General features: G+C 40.0%; 1 protein-coding gene and 1 long non-coding RNA gene across 7 annotated transcripts in view; one reads left to right on the forward strand and one right to left on the reverse strand.

Moving 5' to 3' along the window:
* Plekhm3 (pleckstrin homology domain containing M3) overlaps positions 1-22,896 on the forward strand; it is a 191,545-nt gene that overhangs the window by 78,177 nt on the left and 90,472 nt on the right. For all 4 annotated transcript variants that reach the window (XM_004851142.3, XM_087206225.1, XM_021263547.2 and 1 more), the window contains exon 5: positions 389-582. In XM_004851142.3, the coding sequence (XP_004851199.1) occupies positions 389-582 (194 nt within the window). The remainder of the gene's footprint in view (positions 1-388; positions 583-22,896) is intronic.
* LOC110350500 (uncharacterized) overlaps positions 1-22,896 on the reverse strand; it is a 172,896-nt gene that overhangs the window by 11,469 nt on the left and 138,531 nt on the right. The window contains exons 4-6 of one of the 3 annotated variants that reach the window (XR_015449186.1): positions 22,803-22,884; positions 10,541-10,608; positions 582-5,137 (exon numbers count right to left, since the gene is read on the reverse strand). This is a non-coding gene — a long non-coding RNA (uncharacterized LOC110350500). Of the gene's footprint in view, positions 1-581; positions 10,609-22,802; positions 22,885-22,896 lie in introns of those variants that run through there. The other 2 variants (XR_015449187.1, XR_015449185.1) reach the window with 2 other exon arrangements.

The raw sequence follows: 22,896 nt of genomic DNA on the forward strand, positions 1-22,896 counted from the left end.
AAATTGCAGAGACAGTACAGAGAGGTACCCTGTGCCTTTCACCCAGTTTCCTCCTTTGGTAACATCTTAGGTACTGTGATAAGATAAAAATCAAACTAACCAACAAGGAAGTTGACGTTGGTATAATTCGTGAATATAGTTCTGTTATTTTTATCTCATATATATTTATATTCATATAATTATTACCACAATCAAGGTAGAGTTCATTAATTCTTCCAAGAAAGAGAAGCCAAAATTTATATTTAGTTCAACTGTGGACTTTTCATTCAGCAGTGTTCAGGATAAAAAAAAGATACTTCGCTATCCAAGCTATGGTTCCTAGTTTGATTGACCAACTGTAATAAGCTGGATGATTCGCCAGAACTGACTGCCGAAGCTTGTTTTGTAGGTGTCCAAGCAGGCCAAAGAATTCCTGGAGTACGTGTACGAAGAGCCCCTGATCGACATCCAGCAGGAGAACCCCATGCTGTACCTCCACGCCGAGCCGCTGGCCACTGTGGTGCGCCTGAGGCAGCGGCTAAAATCACTGCGAGCCTATCTGTTCAGCTGCCGGGCGGCAGTTGCAGAGGATCTGCGCCGCAGGTAAGAGTTGTAAATGTCAGACAGCTCCAGGTTGTTTTTCTTTCCTGCCTAGGGAGGATGGTTCGATGCTGTCCAAGGGCCTTGAGACACCAACTTGCTCTAATTCTGTAGGTCTCCTTCCACCTCTCGGCTAGGCCTTCCTCTGGGCATGTCTTTGATTTTGTGCTTATGTTGCTTGAGCCAGGAAAAATGAAAATAACTTCTCAGTGTGACTGCAGGCTTTCCACCTGTAGATCGAGTGCCCAGGACAGCGAAGCCTTTCCTTACGTGTTAATCTGAATAGTAGTCATAGGAATGTTTCCACTGATCACTCACCTAGTGTTTTATACTTTCTCAGTTTCAGTTCCTATTTATTAGCAGTAAACATAAGCATGTTTGAAATGTTTCATGACTAAACAACATTTTCAGTGTGAAATAAGTATGTGGTTATTTAAATCTTATTTTCCATACAGAAACAAACACCCAAGCTTGGTAAATGATGCAAACAGTGTAGAGGTAGAATTAAAATGCACAAGCCCAGGATTCTGCATTTTTATTCTTAACATTGGTGCAGGCTGCTTTCCTGTAACTAAGTTAGCTCATAATTCATAGAACACACAAGTCCAAACCAGGATCAAATCCTTAAAATAAAATTGAAGTTAAAATGTGTTTACTCTCCTAGAGTTCCTTCTTTTACTGTTAGATTTTTATGGGCATATAAATTCTCACCTTTGGCATATATGAACTAGCTTGTACTTGAAATGATTGTTGATGATATTCTTGAGTTCCCCAAAAATACCTTTTGATTTTTTTAGTTTAAAAAAAAAGACCAGCAGCATACATTAGTCATGATAAATGCTTTTGGAAATAAGCCTACCTGCATAAGAACCTTTGGAAAGAATTAAAATAATAGAGTTTGCAATTTGAGATCCAATTAGATCCAAAGAAACTGACATAACCCCAGGCATCTGAAGAAGACATTTAAAAAAGAACTTAATGTAGATCATGAAGGATATATAATATCTAGACAAGCTCTCATAAAATAATAATGAAAAGACAGTTGCTATAGAGCAAAAAATTTCTCAGTGGTAGTCATTCTATTACCTAGCTGTTTTTCAGAAAGTTCCAGAAAGAGGTTGGGATTTATTCTAATAAAATGTAAGCAGATCTTAATTTTAAAAGATCAGAGCTTTCTCTGGAAGGCAATAGAATTATATCTCTTAAACTAATTTACCAACTAAACTAGATACAGATTTTTTTTTTTTTGTACTGGGGATTGAATAGATACTGATTTTTAATGTTCAAAGTATGCTTGTTCTGTTATTTTTGGTACCTTTTGACTTGGCTGAGGGCTTGTTTCTCTTGTGCCTATACTTGTAGATTACATGAAAATCTACACATGGGAATCATGTCAGATACCTTTCTGGTATAGTGTTTTGCTTTGGTTAAAATATGCCAAATCAGGGCACACATTTAGAAATTAAGTAGGAGGTCTTTTTCTCATATGGATGACTAAGAATCACTGGTCTAGCAGTCTAGTGGTTTACCACCATGTACTGCGCCTTATGGCCAGACCACCAGGAAAGAAATGAAGTTCTGGGAAGAAGGCACTCCCAGAATGATGACAACGAAGACAGCAGAGCTTTTTTCCTTTCCCTTCACCCCCACCATTTGTTTATGGCCATTGTATAAAACGAGGTATTACGATCTGGAGAGAGCAGGGATGGAGGGAGAGATAGAGGGATGCTAACTTCACTTAACAATGGCTAGTAAGAGACATTTGCACATTTCTCTTTTTCTTTCTTCCCTGTTTGTCTCTTAGCATAGTGTCTGATATGTACAAAACCCTCAGAAATAGTTGTTGAATGAATGACAAAAAAAAAAAAAGGAAAGAACAGAACAAATCAGTCTAAACAATTAGTTGGTATGTTTCTGAATTAATTCTCAAATTTTTCCCCACGCAAGTTTATTGAAATTTCCTTCTAACTCGGTTTCCCTCTCTCCAGTCCAACCTTTGCATTAGACAAATTATTAAAGCACAAATATAGATTTTACAGTCTGCCCATATCTAGCCCAGTATATTATTCTCCTCTCTCAAACATCCTGCACTTCAAAAAAAAATTATTGTTTAATTCTTACCAAAATGCATTCTGTTATGGGAATTAAATGGGCTTCTACAACTGAAGTTTTTAAAATAGTTCTTGCACATAGTAAGTAGTCAGTATTATTGTCATTGATACTTTCTTTTATCCTATACTGTTCTTCTAGCTGGCTTTAGAAATGTTTGATAAAGTGTTTGATAAAATGTTCTACTTAAAAGCTACCCCCTGATGTCCTCTCTGCAGAATTAATCCTGTCCTCCTGCTACTGTGTCAGGAGAATATGAGCAAGGAAAGCTAGGTGAGCTCAGGCTGCAGTTCCTAGGTATATGATGCATACTCTTATCTTTATGTTTGTTTCATAAAATGGATGGAGCAGGGCCAGGGATGTAGCTCAGTGGCACTGCGCCAGCCCCGCAAGCGTAAGATCCTGAGTTCAATCCCCAGTACCAAATAAATAAATAAATAAATAAATGTATGGATCAGAATCTGCCTAAGAACAAACAATGAGATATTGATTCCTACACAACTTTAAAGGAGGCACGTTGATTTTTAAAATCTTTGTTACTTTAGATTCCCTGTACTTAGATGCTGTTAAAATATTTGGAGTTATCATTTTTCTCTCTAACCTGGGAGAGAGAAAAATATGTATTAATAAACATCATTCCTTTAGCTTTAAACAGAGTAGATAGTGAGTGGAGAGTGACTAGTCTTCTTGTATTATTTCAAATCTTTTTGACTTAGGTTGAAATATGATTATTAAGTGGAATAATTTCTAAGAGATTTTTCTAAGGTGCCCATACTTCCTGCAGCATGCTGTCCTTTATAACAACTCTGCCTTCTCCTGTGTCCATAAAAAAAGCAATCCATTCCTACCTAATATGCTACAATTCCTGTTGTCAGAGGCCACTGCACTCTATTTCTTTCACTTTTATTAGGAATGAGGTTTTTTTAAAAAAACTAAATGAGGCAACAATACCTAGAGATGATAAACTTACCCAAAATCAGTTTAAAGTTCCTTTTATTTCACCTGATGATGTAACATGTCAAGTGAGAGGAGCTTAACAAGTGAGAGGAACCTTGTAGTCATGACTAGTCTTATATATCCCTGATAGAGATTAGAAGACTCGAATTGATAGGCAATAGAGAAGCAAAAAAACCCCAAGAGAATTCAGTTCTTATCTAGTCATAAAAGGCATTCTCTCCCTGCCTACTTTTACCTCAGTATAAGAGTGGCCATTAATCTCCAGCAAGTAGGCCTAACATGCTGAAGACCTGTCAGCACCATATAAACAGAAGAGAGCAAACTGTTAATATTGCTGTCGTGAGAAAACTGAAAACAGACTGATTAATTGTATTGGCGCTCCACCACCAGGGAGCCAGCTTTGGTCGTCACCTTATTAGGGAAGTCACAGTTTGCTTTTAGGCTTTTCATTATTATGACTGTCCAGTTTTCATCCTCACTGTTTTTGTTATTGTTGTTAAATGGATGCCTTGTTCTTAAACCTATTCTACAAAGCTTGACTGGCAGGAGTGATTAGTTTAGAAGAAGTCAGTGTCCTCCATGAAGCCTAAAATGTTTACGGTGCTGACAGTTCACTGTTTCTGAAGACTCCCAGATGGCGACCTTTCTGAATTAGTTCAAGGCCTAGTTAACATCTCATGAGAATTATTTACCGTGCTCACACATGAAGGTGCATGAAGAACTCTGGAAAATCTTGATGTACTTAGCATTGTCAGGACACATCCAGATGGGCAGCCACTGGGGACATCTTTGGAAGGGACACTAAAAAGAGCTTGAACTGTGCTCTCCTGAGCATGTTAACAGTAGGATATAAATCTGAGGTCACAAACAGGTACCTCAGGGCCACCTTTGGCCAGTACATGTGCTTTGTTTGGCCTCACAAGAATGGCCCCTACAACTCTGAGATGATAAAATAGTTGCCACCATTTGAACAATTAGGAGTTTTTATTCATGCACAAAATGAAGCTTTCTCGTTTCTCTTAGGAAATCAAAAGCTCTAATTGTACATTCTTGTGGAGCAGCCATCAGCTTGAGATAAGAGGCTTTTCGATTTCCTCTGCCACTTCTGGTGTCTTCCCAAACCCAGTGCTACTTGGTGTATGAGACTGCTCTGGTTTTCTTAACAGCAGCCCATTTAATTCATTTATTGTGTTGCCAAGGTTTTAACCTTGAATACTTAAATAATAAGTATAAAGTTTTCTCATATCTTAGATATTAGGTCTGTCACTCATATTCCAGGTGGGAGGTCCATTTCACAGGGTGGAAAACATCTAGATTTAGTTCTTTAAGAACAAACAAACAAAAAATGAAGAACTTGTGGAACTAGAAGTAATACCGTCAGGTCAACTTCAAAAGTTCTTCAGATGATGAGTTGGGGCGTCTTGGGCTTGGGCTAGGCCATCAAAACATGCTTCACAGCCTCTTGCAGTAAGGTGACTTGAGAAACCGATACCTAGAACAGCATGCTACAGTCACTCCTGGTCACCACAAAGTCAAAGGTTATAGCTGGGTAACCAAGGAAAAGGATAAAATGGGAGCACAAATGGAGGTAGTATATGGTAGGCCCTGAAGTTAGACTTTCCCTAGCTCAGAACTCACCTCTAGCTTGCAGACCCAGTTGTTTAACCAGTAAATGAGAATAATGATGATGATAATAATAATAGCACTGCATAGGGAAAATCTGAGAATAAGAGAGTTCATGCCTGAAACAGGAAAGTGTTCAGTAAATGTTAGCTCCCGTGATTTTTCTTACAAGCAAATCAAAATTTAGGAGGTGCAGTGAGCAGGGGAGAAGAGGCATCAGAGAACCCAGGACTCAGGACTGCGCCATGGCTCTCATTCAGAGTGCACAACATTAGTAGGAGTCTCCAGACGTAGACTCTGGTCCTCCAGGAGCAATACAGCAGGACCCTTCAGAGACTGTGCCCCTCTCCTGCTAGCACATTTACTCTCTTATTTCAGTTATCTTCACCTGTGCTGCCACTTAAAAAAGAACCAGCCACCCTCTCCTGCTCATACTACCACTTAAGCTTATATCTGCAGGCATTCCCTTGACTGCAGAGGTTCTGAGAAATGTGTCCGTTTCCTTTTTGTCCAGTCCCTTCGAGGTTGACTCCTTGCAGCCTGACTGGAGTGCACTCTTTCTTGGACTCCTGGCCACGTCAGCAGCCCTTTCTTCTAGGCCTTTCTTCTTCTTGCCCTTCTTTGCATGCCAGCCCATCTGGGTCTCCCCCTTCTCTACACTGTCACTGCCTCCATGTCTTCCTCCTGCTCCCTAACACTAGGAATGGCCAACACTTTGCTGCCTTTCTACCTACTCCTTCAGCCCTGATAGCCAGGAACCAGTGTGGCAACATCCTGCACTTTAGGAAAGGACACTTCTCCTCGGATACTTTCTTAGCAGCTTTAGGGAGACAGAGTTATGATCTTTATAAATCCACAGTGACTGGAAAGAGATCACCATATGCTTGTTCTGTCTAGCTGTCTAGCTGCCTGACATCTCCACTCAAGGGGCAAATTGAAGTCATTGGATTTGTTTTGTTTTGTTTTGTTTTTGTGGTATTGGGGATTAAACCCAGGCCCTTTGCACTGAGCTACATCTCTCCCCAGTCATATATACACTTGAGTCAAGTTCTTGTTAAATTGGGCTAGAAATTAGATCTTTCTGCCTCAACCTCTCAGTGTGCTGGGACATGGCACTGCTATACCCAGCTTAAAGTTACTGTTTTCCTATGAAAAATATATCCACTGTAGTCAGGTCAGTTTCAGTTAATCATGATGTAGTTCTCAGTTTTCCAAGCTGTGAACCTTTATGTGGTCCAAACAGTTTACTTTAAGCTCCCTAAAGAGCTAGTCACAGCCTTCTTTTACTTTCCATTTCCATGGTCACCCCCTAGTCTGTACTCTTACCACCTTATTTCTATAATTTCCTAACTGGAATTCACCCTCCCACAGCTCCTCTTTCCAGGCTAACACACATAGTAACATAAAATGGTCTTATTGGACAGTGGATAGTTCAGTAACCTGTAGGAGGTAATGAAATCTTTGGTTCAGTATCTGATATCTGTGATCTGACCCTGACCTGTACCCACAACTTTGTCTTCCCCTGGTCCCTACATGGATCACATCACCAATCAAAAAAATCTTCTACTGTGTTCCTAATGGACCACTTCCACCCTACCCTAGCCAGTGACATACTCACTTTTCTGACACACTACTGTTTCCTTCCTCTGCTTGACTAGGCCACTCTTACCAGCTCAAGTGCCACCTCTTCCCACCTGTCCTTAGTGGCTGATTCCTTCTCTGAGCTCTTCCAGTAACAATCATTCTGGGCCATTTATTTGACATTTAACTGCCTAGATAGTTTCCATCTCCTTGTGTTTGTATCTTTCCTGGTGGCTGCATTAGAAGACTCTTTTTTTGTTTGTTTTGTTTTTTTGGTACCAGGGATCAAACTCGGGTTCTTGCGCTTGCTAGGCAAGAGACGGAACCACTGAGCTAAATCCCTGGGCCCAATGGTATTTTTGTCTTCTTTTTTTTTTTTTGTTACCGGGGATTGAACTTGGGTCCTTGAGCTTCCGAAGCAGGCAGTGGAACCACTGAGCTAAATCCCAGGCCCTGCATTGGAAGACTCTTAAAGGCCAAGATTATCCTTCTTTTCCTGGTAGCCTAAAATAGAAGACTACTCATTCAGCTGTACACTGAAGGCTTATCAATAATTATAATTATGTCATCTCGTTTGTAGAATTCTTATTATATATAAGATAATTATGGGGCCGGGGATTTAGCTCAGTGGCACCGAGCCTGCCTTGTAAGCACGAGGTCCTGAGTTTGATCCCTAGTACCAAAAAAAAAAGATCATTATGTTTTTATCAACTAATAAGGACTTCCCTAGAAATATAGTGTTTATTCTTTATAGCAGCCCTCTAAGATAAGGAGGGTCCTTAGGAAGAAGTGAAAAACTGTGACTCTGAGATGCTGTCACTTGCCTAAGGTGACAAGGTTGGTAAGTAGTAGAGTCCAACTGGAACCAGGCTTTCTGATGCTTAGATCACTGTTGACTCCCCAGTGAACCTTGCTATTGGTGTTGGTGATATCCAGAAGTCTCCATGCTCTTAAGGGGAACCACTTTTAATTCTCCTGAACCCTTAATTGAGGTCATTCAGGAGAGTGTGAAGAAAATAAGGGAGGTGGCAACCTGTGAAGGGGCCTGGGATTTAGCTCAGTGGTGCCACCGCCTGTCTTGCAAGAGCAAGGTCCCGAGTTCGATCCCCAGTACCAAAAAAAACAAAACAAAAACAAAAACAAAACCATGAGGAGGTGGGATTGCTGTGCTCACTGGCAGGCTGTGTCAGCCATGGAGAACCAGGCATGACCACTGGATCAGTGCCAGCGAGTGCATTTTCTTTAGGTCACTGTTTGCCAGACCTTTCCATTTCCCAGGCCTGTAAACTTAAAAATATGACAGTATCTGTAGGTTACATACATCCAAAGCAGACATAAAAAAATAAAATAAAACATTACTACCTACTTTTCACCACCATTTCATATAAGAACATAATAGCATTTAAAAAAGGACAGCTTCAGAAATCTAACTGCTTTTTAAAAGTAATAGATTTAAAAATCATCCTGCTATTTTTTTTTATCATTTTACCCTGGACTGCTAAAAAATCATCCCAACTACCAACAGCTGTTTGGACTTATTTTTCAGAGACCCCAATTCAAGTCATATTTTTCTCTTCTGAGGTTTGAAATTATCCAGTCCAAGGAGTGTGATTGCTTGAGTATTCCCATTCCCTATAATCAAAACTGTGATTTGAGAACTTGGGATGGTTGGTAAATCCAAAGTCCCCATTTTATATAAATTTAAAACTAGTTTCTCCCCAACCCTAGTGGACCCACTATGAAGCCTATTTTCTTGGTTGCTTACAGCAAAATTGTGTCCATTCTCAGGGAACATTTGGTCCTAGATGTTTGTCAAGTTTAATCTTTGGCTGTGGCCATTTGGAAGCAACTGAATGGCTTGACTTGGAAATCTCAAGAGAATTCTAGAAAATGATTCTTCTACTTTCTAAACTATTTCCTGTATCACATTTTATTTAAAAGTATGATTATATTCACATGAGTTCTTACCAAAATATTAGTCTTACTGTATAAGAAATTTCTGTCATAAGGATTGCCATTTTTATTGACATTATCCTGATGAGTACCAGAAAAAAAATGTATCTTTGTGTGTCCTGTCAGACTCTTGTTTGTTCCTTTCTTCAAGCAATATTTAGTACTTGCTCACCTACTGCAGTAGTCTCCATAAATGTCACTTGATTTTCCAAGACTTCTTTCCTACTCTTACCATATTAACCCAGAAAAATTTTTACTGAGTTCACTGGAGGTGAGACTAAGTCCAAAGGTTGAAATGTTCTTTGCAGGTCTAATAACATCTCAAATTACTATGTCCAAGACTAAGATCCTGATACCCACCCCCCTATTCCCACTGCAAACTACCCTAGCCTCCATCCCTCAGTCTTTCCCATCTCACTTAATGGCACCTCCATCTATCCATTTATTCAGGCCAAACACCTTCCTCTCAGCAAACACTGTCAGCTTCAGCTTCCAAACACATCCACTCATCACCACTCCTGCGGCTACCCTTGGGTCTAAGCCACCACCATCTTTCTCCTGGATTACTGCAGTAACTGGTCACCTGCTCTACCCAGGTGAAGGGTGCCCTTTAGTCTTCCCTTACAACTATTGCTAGGTTAATGTGTAAATTTGATGGTGTCACTCCTGGCCCAAACTATAATAGCTTCACCTCTCACTCCAAGCAAAAGCCAAAGCCACACACACATCTCACCCCCATTACTTCTCTGCCTCACCTCCCATAACTTGCCCCTCTCATTCCCTCTGTTCCATTGATACTGGTCTTTTTTTGGTCCTTTGATACCAAGAAGTCTCCTGCCTCAGTTTTTATACTTGGTTTTCATTTCCTCCAAACTGCAGAGCTTGCTCCCTCAGCCCCTTTAGGTCCTTTTTATTTATTTATTTTTTTGTGTACAAGAGATTGAACTCAGGATTTTGTGCTTGCGAGGCAGGTGGCGGCACCAACTGAGCTAAATCCCTGGCCTTCCTTTAGGTCTTTATGCAATTGTCTCCTTAAAGAAGCCCCCTTGACCACTCTGTTTTAAACTGCAGCCAGTCCCCCTCACCCCACACACCCCCTCCTCTGTAGCACCTTCTCTCTTCTTTCCTTGCTTATTATCATATAACATGGTACTTCATTTTGTTTGTCTCTCTCTCTTAGGCCACTATGTATAGATTTAGAAATTGTGCTTTGCTCAAACTATGCAAGCATGTGCAGTGGCCCTGCTGTCCCCCTAGATGTAAGCTGCATAGGTCATGGCTTTTTATCCATTTTGTTCACTGCTTTACCCCAGGGCCTAGAACTCTACTTGACATGTATTGGGAGCTACTGATATTTGCTGAATAAGTCAATTAAATAGATGAAATACTGTTACCAAGATTCTGCCCACTCAGATTGGTCAAATTGATTTTTTTCTTATTATAAAAGATACTGTATTTCATAGAAAATGAAAATTAAAAAGTCACCCACTATCCTACCATTTTAGTATATATCCTTCCAGATCTCTGCAAATGATTTTTTACATTAAAACATTTTCATACTTTACCTATTATTCTTAACTTAAATTGCTTCATTTAGTATATTGTGAATGTCTTTTCATGTCAGTAAAAATTTGTCTAAAGCATCATGAATCACTGAATGAAAATGGTGTTTTAACGTGTAGATATACCTACATATCATTCATCTTAGAAGTAAAAAGATTATTTTCAGTGTACTCACCAAAAGATCACATTAGCAGTCTAATAATAAGCTGCTAGAATCTCAACACCAACACTTCTTCTTCATCCCTAAAAGTCAGACATAGGTGAAAGGATTGTCTGATAGAGTATGCTGTTGTGAATCAAATACACTTAATTTAGGAGGCTAGCTTATTAAGAATATGTTCCTGAGGGCAGCCTAATTCTTAAGTCTCCAAACGACATATTAGGAATCTTAAAATCTGAGGTCTAAATGTGCACAGTCTGATTAATATTGAATCTTAGAAGAATAATCCCATTTTAGCAACAATATTATTGCTAAATTAATCCATTAAAAGTAATTTTTAACACTTCAAGTGTTTAGATAATACTTTTTTAAAATTTTTTTTCTTTCGAACTCAGGACCATGCGTTTGCCAGGCAGGCACTGCACCACTGAGCTATATTCTCAGCCCCTAGATAATAATATGTCTTTAAACTCAGTAAGTGAATATAATTTTTTATGTTCTTTGGAAGATTTAAAGTTAGCCAGACTTTTGTGGCTAGGGTTCAAGTTAGTTTAAAATTAAATTTAAAAATATCATGAACTGCAGTTGGGGCTGTAGCCTTAACAGATCAGCTGCATGAATCTATCAGGACTCAGAAACTACTAAAATATAAGATGTCATTTTGATAGTTTTTGAAAACAACTGTTTCTATTCTACTCCAAAAATTCTTTTTCTCTTGATGAACTTTAGAAGTGTGGTTTTCCAGTCATCTATCTTCCTAATGTACTGATTGCACCTTCGCTCCCATTACTTCCTCCAGAAGTCTCCAGCCAAACCAGATGCATGCCAGCATCAGCACTCGTGCAAAAATCAATGTCATTCAATACTGAACATTAATACACTTTAAGGAACTCTGTAAAGATAAATATTAATTGTATTAAATTGTATACGTACGTAGCTCTTTTTCATGTGTGTGTGTGTGTGTGTGTGTGTGTGTGTGTGTGTATGTGTATGTTTTGTGGCACTGAGGATTAAACCCAGTGCTTTGCACATGCCAGGTAAGTACCCTGCTGCTGAGTTACATCCCCAGACCTTTCTATTTTTTGATACAGGTTCTCCCTAAATTGCTAAGGCTGGCCTCAAACTTGGAATCCTCCTGCTTCAGCCTGCTGAGTAGCTGGGACTTCCATGTCCAGCTTATACATAGCTCTTTACTGAGAAAGTCTTTATAAAAAGTTAAGAAATGATTTTGTTGTATTCTGATTAAATATACATAAACTTTAAAAAATCATTTTCTAGGACAAAAGACACCATCATTGTAGGAAAAGTATTATATTCTCGCTACTATTAAAAAAATATACCTTAAGAATCTGAGCTAGAAACATGACAGCTGTGATATAAACTCACTTTTATAATCAGATGCATAATCACAACCAAAATTACTTCCCAAGTATTTCTACTCCAGGCTTTAGATTGCTGCTAAGAAACTTAAAGACAATTCTGAATGAGCAGGTAAAAGAGACCCTTATTTCCTATAACTATCTACCAAGATATAATATCTGGTGCAATCTTGCCATTTTTTCTGCCAATGAAATTAGCAAAATGAGGTACCTAGAGAAATGATTGAAGCTTATTTCTTCCACATGGGTTGCTATCGAAATATCTGCCTTTGATTTAAAATTGTTTTTCCATTAACTCTGAGCATAGCTAGACATGTAAGTCCTATCCACATCCAGGTTAATGTAACTATTTCAGGAAGACTTTGCAGCTCATAGCAAGAACACTAAATTGCCTTTCCCTGGGGATGCATCATGGAGCTTTGTGCTGATTTCGGTGTGGGTGCCTGTACCCTCCCAAGTAGACTCTGTGGCACTCTCAAGTCAACACAGTTACCTCCCCTGCAGTGTATCTTCTTGAAAAACAGTAACACTATGTGAATAAGTGATTTTTCTTTTAAAATTATTCCGTATGCAGCTCTGTCCATATTCTCCTTTTAGACTCATCATTTCTAATCAAATTCTGGAGGTTTGCATTTGATGTTGTGTTGTTGTTTTTGTGGGTATGTTGTGAGTCTTTCTATAAAACCTGTCTAAGCTGAGATATTTCCATTAGAAACTTTTAAGAAAAAAATGTTCTCATTTTAACTATTGGTTTTTAAAGTGCCCATTGTGCATATCTAAGAACTGAGCTTTAGGAACATCATAATAAGTATTATTAAATCTGTCAAAATCCTGCAAAGAAGCTACTTCCTTAGAGCTTGACCAGTCCCTTTTCTTTTCAGTATCAAGGCTTGGTGAGAGCTAAGTCGAAGTCCTCAGAAATTATTCAAGTTAAATGATAATTGATTTATTTCACTTAATGTCATAGAACAAAATGGAATGAAGCCCCCTATCTTTTTTGTTAAGACTACTGCCTTTGATTTCATAGGCAAGTATCTATGAATGTTTAACCCTAAGTACCAGCTAATATAAGGGCTCTGAATCATATATGACCCTTTTCCTTTTTAATTTTCATCTTTTCTCACCCCTTTCATTACAGCAATCTATAAATGAAGCCCAAGTCACTCTACTAGTGTGTCAAGAAATTCTAAAAATGATAAAATAGAAAATGTTGGCACTAGAAATGATTGTGCTAGTTAAGTTTCATGATCTCTTAGGATGTTTCTTCAGTGTTCTTTGGTACCAGGGAACTTAATAATGCTACCTGCCATTGATGTGATTGCCTTTGATGAATGAGAGAAGTGTGGAGTTGACCCTCCTTATCTCATTTGTCCTTTGGCTTGGGTGTCAGGGCCGACCAGATGCGCTTGCACTGGCTTGAGCAGTGCTGTGCATGTGATTTGCCCGCTGTAGAAATGCTGCCAGACCTGATGATTAATAGGGTTGTGGTGCAGCGAGGTCATTTAATGCACAGAGAGCCCTAAACATAGCAACCTCATCAGAAAACAAAAGACAGCGACCTTTTGCATCAAGGTTCCTGTTTACCGAAGGACTGCTAAGTCAGATAACCTTAAGTTAGTTTGCTGCATTTGGTTCCTAATTGTTGAAGTTTGTGGGTTACATTGGAGAAATTAGTAATTACTTTTATAACATTTTAGTAAAACACTTGGGAGTGTGTGCATATGCAAAGATGTCTTTGAAAGAACTTCTAGCTGGGTTCACATCCCATTTCCTGTTCGTCTTTCAGGGCTAGGCTGTCTTAATTACCCCTGTTTCTGTGTCTTCAGCTCCTGCTTCTGTACTGGCTTCTTAATTTTGGCATATAAAGACACTCAAGTCTCTCCCTTCTTTAAAAAAAGGAGCCTTTTCTTACTTAGCCCTACATCCTTCTTTAGCAATGGCCCAATTTCTCTTCTGTCCTTTAAAGTGAACTTCTTAAGAGAATTCACAGTCCTTGTCTTTCTGCAGTCTGGCTTCCTCCTCTCCCGAAACCTCTCTGTCTGAGGTCACTGATGGATTCCTTTGCCAAATCCTTCCAGCACTTTTCAGGCCTCATGAGAGTCTTCCTTGTGTCATTTGATGGCCTCACTGCTTTTACTATCACTGGTCCCCTTCTTCCTTCTTGAAATTCTCTCTTTCATTGGTTTCCTGATGCAGCTCTTCTGCATTTCCAGTCTTCTCCCTGCACCCTCCTTAAATAGAACCGTTTTCCCTGGTCCAGTCTTTTCTCATTTTCCAGTATATGATGTCCAAGGTTGCCCCTTATTCTCATGGCATCATCTAAAACCCGTAGGCCAGGGGCACATAGGCTTCCTCCCAGAACTCAGAGGAGATTCCACTGCACCTTCCTCAGAGAGTTCCAGTCTTCTTCCCCAGCAAGGTGCTTCCTCTTCCTTATTCCTGTGTCAGCAAGTGGAATTACCATTCACCTACTTGACCTAGCACAAAAACTGCGAACACCAGGCTTCTCGGTGACGTGCACTTCCTGTCAGTCACCATGATCCACATATTCAGCTACAGAAATCTCTCCGGGGCTAGGCTGTCTCTGCAACACCAAGGCCACCATTTCAATTCAATTCAAGCCTTATGTCTTACCTAGTTTTTCAAAACAATGATGCCTTCCTTCAGTTTCTCTTTCTATCCCTATCTGCTATCAGTGATTTTTTTTTTAGCAGCTTTTTTTTCATACTAAGGATTGAACTCAGGGCCATGCACATACTAAGCAAGTGCTCTACCACTGAGCTACATCCCTGGTCCTTTTTATATTTTGAAACAAGGTCTTGCTCAGTTTTCCAGGCTGGCCTTGAACTTGTGCTTCTTGTACCTTAGCCTCCCAAGTAGCTGAGGTTACAGGTGTGTGCCACTATGCCCTGTATCAGTGATGTTTTAAAGTCACAAAGCTAACTACGTCATTCTCTTGCTTGGGACCTTTCTGTGGCACCTCATCTCTCCTGGGTAGACTCTTAGCATAGCATTCAAGAGCCCTCTTGGCTGCACTTCCAGACATGTACGCGCATAGAGTTCTTTCATCTCCTCAGGAATGATTCCCTTGGAGCATTATACTTCTGCTGGCCCCTGTGATCCTGCCCCTGCTGTTCCCTCCACCAGAAATGCATCCTTCTGCTGCTTCTCCTCCCCTCTGACTTATCAGTTTGCAGAGACCTTTCCTGACAAGGTGTCTTGCTGGCTGCCCTCACTCTGCACATCTCTGTATGGATTTAAAAATTATGTCTTTCCAAATGGTCAGGGCCCAGCACACTGCCAGGCATATGTTATGAACCCTGGATTCATCTATTGCAATGAAATGTGTCTTAGTTACTTTTTTCTTGTTGCTCAGACAAAATACCTGACACCCAAAGTTAAAGGAGGAAAGGTTTATTTTGTTCACAGTTTGTAGAGGTTTCAGTCCATAGTTGGCTGCTCCAAGGCAGAGTGGCACATGGCAGAGGGGGAGAGGAGAAACAGTTCATTGTACGCAGAAGACAACAAAAGCAAAAGGGACCTTAACAGTGTCTTTCTGCCCCTTTTATACAGACAACTTAGGGTGAGTAGCACTCACACCCTTAATCCTAGTGCCCTTGAGCCTTGCATTGCACCATGAATCCATTCCAGGTCACACACTCTAGAACTAGTCACCTCTGAAAAAGCCCCACTTCCAAAAGCATGAGGCTTCAGTGGCTTTGGTGGATATCTAAACACAAGCCATAACGAAATGTGTGCTGAGGTTTAAATTTAATTCACAGGAAATAAAGTGAACACAAATGTTTCCTGACAAAGAATGCAAATAGTCATCCATTCTTTACTGAATAATTAATAATAAAACTAATGCTGACATGATTATTTTAAGAGAACACCAAGCTTTGCTTTCCAGACATGAAAGGCTCCCCTGCAGTCCCTGAAGTGCATGCCTGCTCTAAGGAGCCCTGTCTCCCAGGTCAGATCTGCCTCAGGCAGCTTAATTCTACCTGAGCAGGCAGGCCTTGGGCATCCAGCTTTTCCACAGTCCCTTCTACACATCAGAGTTAAGGAGAAGTGGCCCAGAGAATCCCTGCTTGTTCAGTCTGTTTCCTCAAGGGCCCCTGACTGGCAGGACTGGAGCCATAGCAGGGAAGAGCCCTTGATATCCCCCAATGCATAGTTTCTGTGGTCCACCTTTCCTGGGCTTGTCTCTTCAGTCCTTACACACCTGCCTTTCCCTGTGTTGGTCTGCCAGAGCTATTTAGAGAATGTCTGCCTTAGGGGAAAGAGGAACAAGGGACTGTAAGCCCTTATCTGGCTGTGCCTAAGAAACTCTTACCACTTCTAACCAGAAGAGCTTGGCTCTACCTGGAAACCTGCAGAAAGTCTTTTTCTTCTTGTATTTACTTTCGAAACATAGGTTCATTTTTAATACCTCCCTTAGTCCCTCTCTGAAAATTTATTCTCCTAATTGATTGAAGTGCTTTTATGCCACAACTTCTATCCTCCAGAGAGACAAGTTGCTGGTTGGCATTGTCTTCTTCAAATTCTGTACTTTTTTTTTTTTTGTATTAAATTCTTTTATTGGTACATTGTAGGCATACAACACAATTACATTTCTCATTGGGAATTGTACCTTTACATAATGCATCTTGGTTCTTATTTTTTCCCCATTCCTAGCCCTCCCTTCACGCCCTCCACCCTTCCCTATTTACAAAGACTTTATTTCCATTTTTTCCATTTCTCATCATTTTTCCTTTCCCTTCTTTCCTTTCTCCTGCCCCTCCCACTATCCCTGCCCCTTTGGACCTTTTCTTCCTATTTTACAGTGTCGATTATTCATTCTAATCATTGGTACATTTTAGGTATACAATATAATGACATTCATCATTGGAAATTTGCACCTTTACATAATCTCTCTTGGTTCTTATTTTTCACCCTTTATTTCTACTTCTTTGTCTGAGAAATGTCTGTTCATTTCAGATGCCCATTTTTGGATTGGGTCTTTAAATTTGGAAGGTCTGATCTTTTTAAGTTCTTTATAGATTTGAGATAGTAGACCTTTGTCTGAGGAAGAGCAGGTGAAGATTTTTTCCCACATTATGGGTTGTCTCTTCACACTGCTGGTGGTTTCTCTTGCTGTGCAGAAGCTTTTTAATAAGAAGAGATCCCATTTGTTGATTGTTTGTGCTAGTTCACAGGCAACTGAGGTTTTGTTCATAACATCTTTTCCTACACCGATGTCTTCAAGGGTTCTACCTAACCTCTGTTCCAACTGGTTCAGAGTTTCTATTTTAATATTTAGATCTTTAATCCATTTAGATTTTAGTTTAGTGCATGGTGAGAGATATAGGTCTAGTTTTAATCATTGGCAAGTTGAAGCCCAATTTTTCCAGCACCATTTATTAAAGAGGCTATCTTTCCTCCAGTGAGGGTGTTTGGCTCCTTTGTCCAAGATGAGATGGCTGAGTGTGTCTGGCATTGTTTCTGCATCTTCTAATCTGTTCCACTGGTCCTCAAGACTGTTTCTTTGCCAGTACCATGCTGTTTTTATCACAGTAGCTTTGTAGTAGAGTTGCAGGTTGGGGATTGTGATACCCCCTAGCATGTCTCTGTTACCTAGAATTGCTTTTGCTATTCTGGGTCTCTTCTTGCTCCAAATGAATTTTTGGATTGTTTTCTCGAGGTCTATGAAGTATGCTGCTGGGATCTCAATTGGAATTGCATTAAATCTATGTAGCAGTTTTGGAAGTATGGCCATTTTCACTCTATGAATCCTTCCTACCCAGGAGCACAGAATGTCTGTCCATTTTCTGATATCATCTTCAGTCTCTCTTTTCAGAATGCCATAGTTTTCAGAGAAGAGGTCTTTGAATTTTTTTGTTAGGATGATTCCTAGGATTTCAGCTTTTTGGATGCTATTGTGAAAAGAATTATTTGCCCTATTTCTCTCTCAGTGAGTCTGTCATTGGTGTAGAGGAAAGCTATTGATTTTTATGTGTTGACCTTGTAACCAGCTACTTGACTGAATTTGGTTATTAAGTCTAGAAGACTTTTGGTGGAGTTCTTGGGGTCTTCTATATAGAGTATCATGTCATCTGGAAATAATGACAATTTGACTTCTTCATTACCTATCTTTATTCCTTTTATTTCTTTCTCTTGTCTAATTGCCATGGCTAATGTTTCCAGAACTATATTGAACAAGAGTGGTGATAGTGGACATCCTTGTCTTGTTCCTGATTTTAGTGTGAAGGATTTCAGTTTTTGACCATTTAGTATGATATTGGCTGTTGGTTTTTCATAGATGGCTTCTATCAGTTTGAGGTAGAGACCATCTATTCCAATTTTTTGTAGGGTTTTTATCATAAGTGCATGTTGGATTTTGTCAAATGCTTTTTCTGCATCTATGGAGATAATCATATGGTTTTTGTCCTTGGCTCTATTGATATAGTGTATTACATTGATTGATTTGCGTATGTTGAACCATCACTGCATCCCTGGGATGAATCCCACTTGATCAGGGTGTATGATCTTCTTGATGATCTGCATTCTGTTTGCCAGTATCTTATTAAGTATTTTTGCATCTATGTTCATTAGTGAGATTGGCCTATAGTTCTCTTTTTCATTTGGGTCTTTCTCTGCTTTGGGGATCAAGGTGATGCTTGCTTCCAGGAATGAATTTGGGAGTATTGCATCCCTTTCAATTTCATTGAAGAGTTTAAACAGTAGTGGCAGCAGTTCCTCTCTAAATGTCTTGTAGAATTCAACAGTGAAGCCATCAGGGCCCGGGCTTTTCTCAGTTGATAAGTTTTTAATTACATTTTCAATTTCATTGTTTGATATTGGGTTGTTCAGAATTTTTAGGTCTTCTTCATTCAACTTTGGTAATTCATATGTATCTAGGAATCTGTCCATTTCTTCTGTGTTGTCCATCTTATTGGCGTATAGGTTCTGGAAGTAGGTATTGATGATCTCTGGATTTCTGCTGGGTCTGTTGTCATTTCACCCTTTTCATTCCTAATTGCATGGATTTGGGCCTTTTCTTTCCTTTTTCTGACAAGGTTGGCTAAAGGTTTGTCAATGTTGTTGATTCTTTTGAAGAACCAACTCTTGGCTTCATTGATTTTTTTTGTATTGTTCTCTTGGTCTCCATTGCATTGATTTCTCCTCTGATCTATATAATTTCCTCCCTTATATGAGCTTTGGGGTTGTCCTGCTCTTCTTTTTCTAGAAGCTTCAGGTTCAGCATCAGGTTGTTTAATTGGGCTCTTTCTGTTTTCCTAATATGCATATTCACTGCTATGAATTTCCCTCGTAAGACTGCTTTCACTGTGTCCCATAGATTCCAATATGTTGTACTGTCATTGTCATTTAATTGAAGGAACTGTCTGATTTCTTCTTTAATTTCCTCTGTGACCCATTGGTTATTCAGAAGTGTGTTGTTCAATTTCCACATGTTTATGAAATTTTTTAAGTTTCTTTTGCTATGGATCTCCAATTTCACCACAGTATGGTCTGATAATGTACAGGGGATAACTTCAATTCCTTTGCACTTACTTAAACATGTTCTATGTGTAAGTATGTGGTCTATTTTGGAGAATGACCCATGTGCATCTGAGAAGAATGTGTTCTGATTTTGTGGGGTGGAAGACTCTGTAAACATCTGTTAAGTTCATTTGTTCAGGAGTTCGATTGAGTTCTAGTATTTCATTACTTATTTTTAGTCTAGTTGATCTATTTGTGACAGTGGGGTGTTGAGGTCCCCCACTACAATTGTATTAGTGCATATATGACTTTTCATGTCCATTAGTATTTGTTTTATATAGTTGGGTGCAGTAGTGTTTGGTGCATAGATATTTATGATTGTCATCTCTTCCTCTTGGATTCTTCCCTTTACAAGGATGTAATGTCCTTCTTCGTCTCTCTTAATCAGTGTTGGTTTGAAATCTACTTGATCTGCCAAGAGGATAGCTACTCCTGCTTTTTTTCGGGTTTCTGTCGCATGGAGTATTGTTTTCCACCCTTTAACTTTCAGTCTATGAGTTTCCTTTTGAATGAAGTGTGTTTCTTGTATGCAGCATATTGTTGGATTTTGCTTCTTGAACCATTCTGCCAGTCTGTTTCTTTTGATTGGTGAATTGAGACCATTAACGTTGATGGTTATAACTGAAACGTATTGACTTGTCATTGCCATGACTTTTTCTTTTTGTTCGGTCCTCCCCCTTTACATTTAATTTCTTGTCATGCCAGATGGGTTCATTCTGCTTTGCTTCCTGGGGTTGTGATCCTCAATGTCTGTTCCTAGGATATTGTGTACAATTCTTTGGAGTGCTGGTTTGGTATTCACAAAGTTCCTAAGGTGCTCTTTGTCATGAAAATATCTTATTTCTCCATCCATTTTGAAAGATAGTTTTACAGGGTAGATCAATCTGTGTTGGAGGCTGTTTTCTTTTAGGGCTTGGAATACGTCACTCCAAGCTCTTCTTGCCTTGGTGGTTTGTGTAGAGAAGTCTGCTGTGATTCTGATGGGCATTCCTTTGTATGTGATTTGTTTCTTTTCTCTGACTGCTTGGAGAACTTTGTTCTTCTGTTGTGTTTCTGGAATCTTAACAATTATATGCCTATGTGTAGATTTTTTTTGATCAAGGCTATTTGGAGTCCGTTATGCCTCACTTATCTGTGTGTCAAGCTCTTTTCCCCTGCTTGGGAAGTTTTCTGCCATTATTTCTGTGAAGAGGTTTTTTATGTTATCTGCACTCTCTCCTGTTTCTTCATTGAGCCCAATCAGTCTAATGTTATTCTTCTTTGCATCATCTAGCAGCTGCTGGATTGATTTCTCATGTTCCCTTATAATTTTGAAGCAATTTTTCTTTTCCTGGTCACTAATTGCAATCTTATCTTCTATATCTGAAATTCTGTCCTCACATTGGCTCATTCTGCTGTGTAGACTTTCAGTGGCGTTTTTCTTGTCCTGGAAATCTATTTGCATCTGTTTTATAGATTCCATTTGTTTCTTATGTTGGGATTCCATCATGTTCCTCAGCTCCTCTCTAGATTTATTAATCATGTCTTGCACTAGGGGCACAATTTCTCCTGTTATCTGAGAAATTATTTCTGATTTCATTTTTTTCCAGATCCCCTTTTGTTGCCATTTCAGTGGGTCCAGGTGGTTGAGTATCAGAGTGTTCCATCTTATTTCCCTCTGGGGTTGCTGTAGGTGATCTGGAAGACTGGTTTTGAGACTTATTTACGTGTTTTCTCATTTCGACTGGGGTGGGAGGCTGTTAGCGCCTACACAGATTACCTCCTCTGAGCTGGGAGAGGTGGGACAGGGGCCAGGAGCAGTGGTAGGGATGGTGACCCAAAAGCCCTTTCCTGTGGGCTGGGAGCAGCCGGAGGGATAGTGGCCAGGAAACCCCTTCCTCTGGACCAGGAGCAGTGGGATGGTGGCTCAGAAGCCCCTTCCTCTGGGCCAGGAGCAGTGGAACAGAAGGTGGCCCAAAAGCCCTTTCCTCTGGGCCTGGAGCACTGGGAAGGATGGTAACCGGGAAGCCCCTTCCTCTGGACCAGGAGCAGTGGGACGACGGCTCAGAAGCCCCTACCTCTGGGCCGGGAACAATGGGACTCAGTACCTTGGTCTGATGGTCTGGTGTCCTCTGCGTCTTTGTATTGTGGAATCAGGTTGCTGCCTGTCTGCAGCGGGGTGATTCAGTGTCTTCTGTGTGACTCAGGACCTCGGTAGGGCGTGCACAGACCTGCCTGTCTGCAACGGGCCGACTCGGCGTGTGTTCTGTGCGACTGGGGACCTCAGTAAGGTGTGCGCAGACCTGTCTGTCTGCAGCAGCGCAATCCGGTGTCTTCCACGCGACTCAGGACCTCGGTAGGGCGTGCACAGACCTGCCTGTCTGCAGTGGGCTGACTCGGCGTGTTCTGCCCAAATTCTGTACTTTTAATGACCACCACTAAGTCTTTTGGAACCAACATCTTCTCTGACACAATAAGCTTGGTTCCTTTATCTTTTCTGCATATCTTGCATTTTCCAGTTCTTTGTATTTCATGACTGACCTCGTATAAATTATAGCATTAGACACAGAAGAATGATAAAGGGAAATAGTAGACAACGTGTTTCAGGAAGGACTTAAAATTTCTCCCAAAGAGAGAGGGAAAATAAGCATATGTGAAATGTATTTACACATTTATAAACATTAGATAAACTAGTTGTACAAACAGTATTGAAGGAGTATTAGAGATGACATGACCAAAGTTGGGTAGCTATTGTGAGAAGAAAAATGAACAGTGTTTGGCTAGGGATTTAGCTCAGTGGTGCCGGTGCCTGCCTTGCAAGTGTAAAGTCCTGAGTTCAACCCCCAGTACCAAAAAAGAAAAATGTACAGTGTTTGGAAGTAAGAAGAAACTGGAAATTCTCTTTGTGTTCATTAATTGTGTTCATTGAAATATCCATCTCCAACATCTGACTCAATGCCTGGCTTATTTTAGACACTCAGAAGTGCTTGTTTACTATATAGCTGACTGGCTCTCTATAAAACTCTTGGAAAGGTAGGCCGGTATGATTTGGTTTGTAAATAATTCGTGTATCTTGTCTACTCTCAGTCAGAAATTTTAGGATTTTAGAGCAGAGAATTTTAAGTAGCAAGATATTATAGATATGCTACCCTGTAGTATTTGTGCCTGCTGGACATCATTTCAGTCATCTTCCTTCTGACTCTCTCTAGCTCACTTATGTTCCTGCAAACCAGCAGAAGAGGTAAAAGCTCATCTCAAAATGACTTTCCAGCCCACTCACATGATTCATTGCCTTAGTCATATCCCCATATCTTAGCACTGCTGTCACATTCCTTTCATTCTACTTTATTTAAGAGATATCATTATTTAGCAGTTACCTTTCAAAAGGATTATTCAGGTATAGCTTGGTAGTAGAGCACTTATTTCATAGGTGTGAAGTCCTGGGTTCAATCCCCAGCACTGCAAAAAAAA

Source organism: Heterocephalus glaber, unplaced genomic scaffold, assembly GCF_053883595.1.
Source record: "Heterocephalus glaber isolate CG9 unplaced genomic scaffold, H.glaber_assembly_v1.0 deba00000621, whole genome shotgun sequence".
NCBI classification, from domain to species: Eukaryota; Metazoa; Chordata; class Mammalia; order Rodentia; family Bathyergidae; genus Heterocephalus; species Heterocephalus glaber.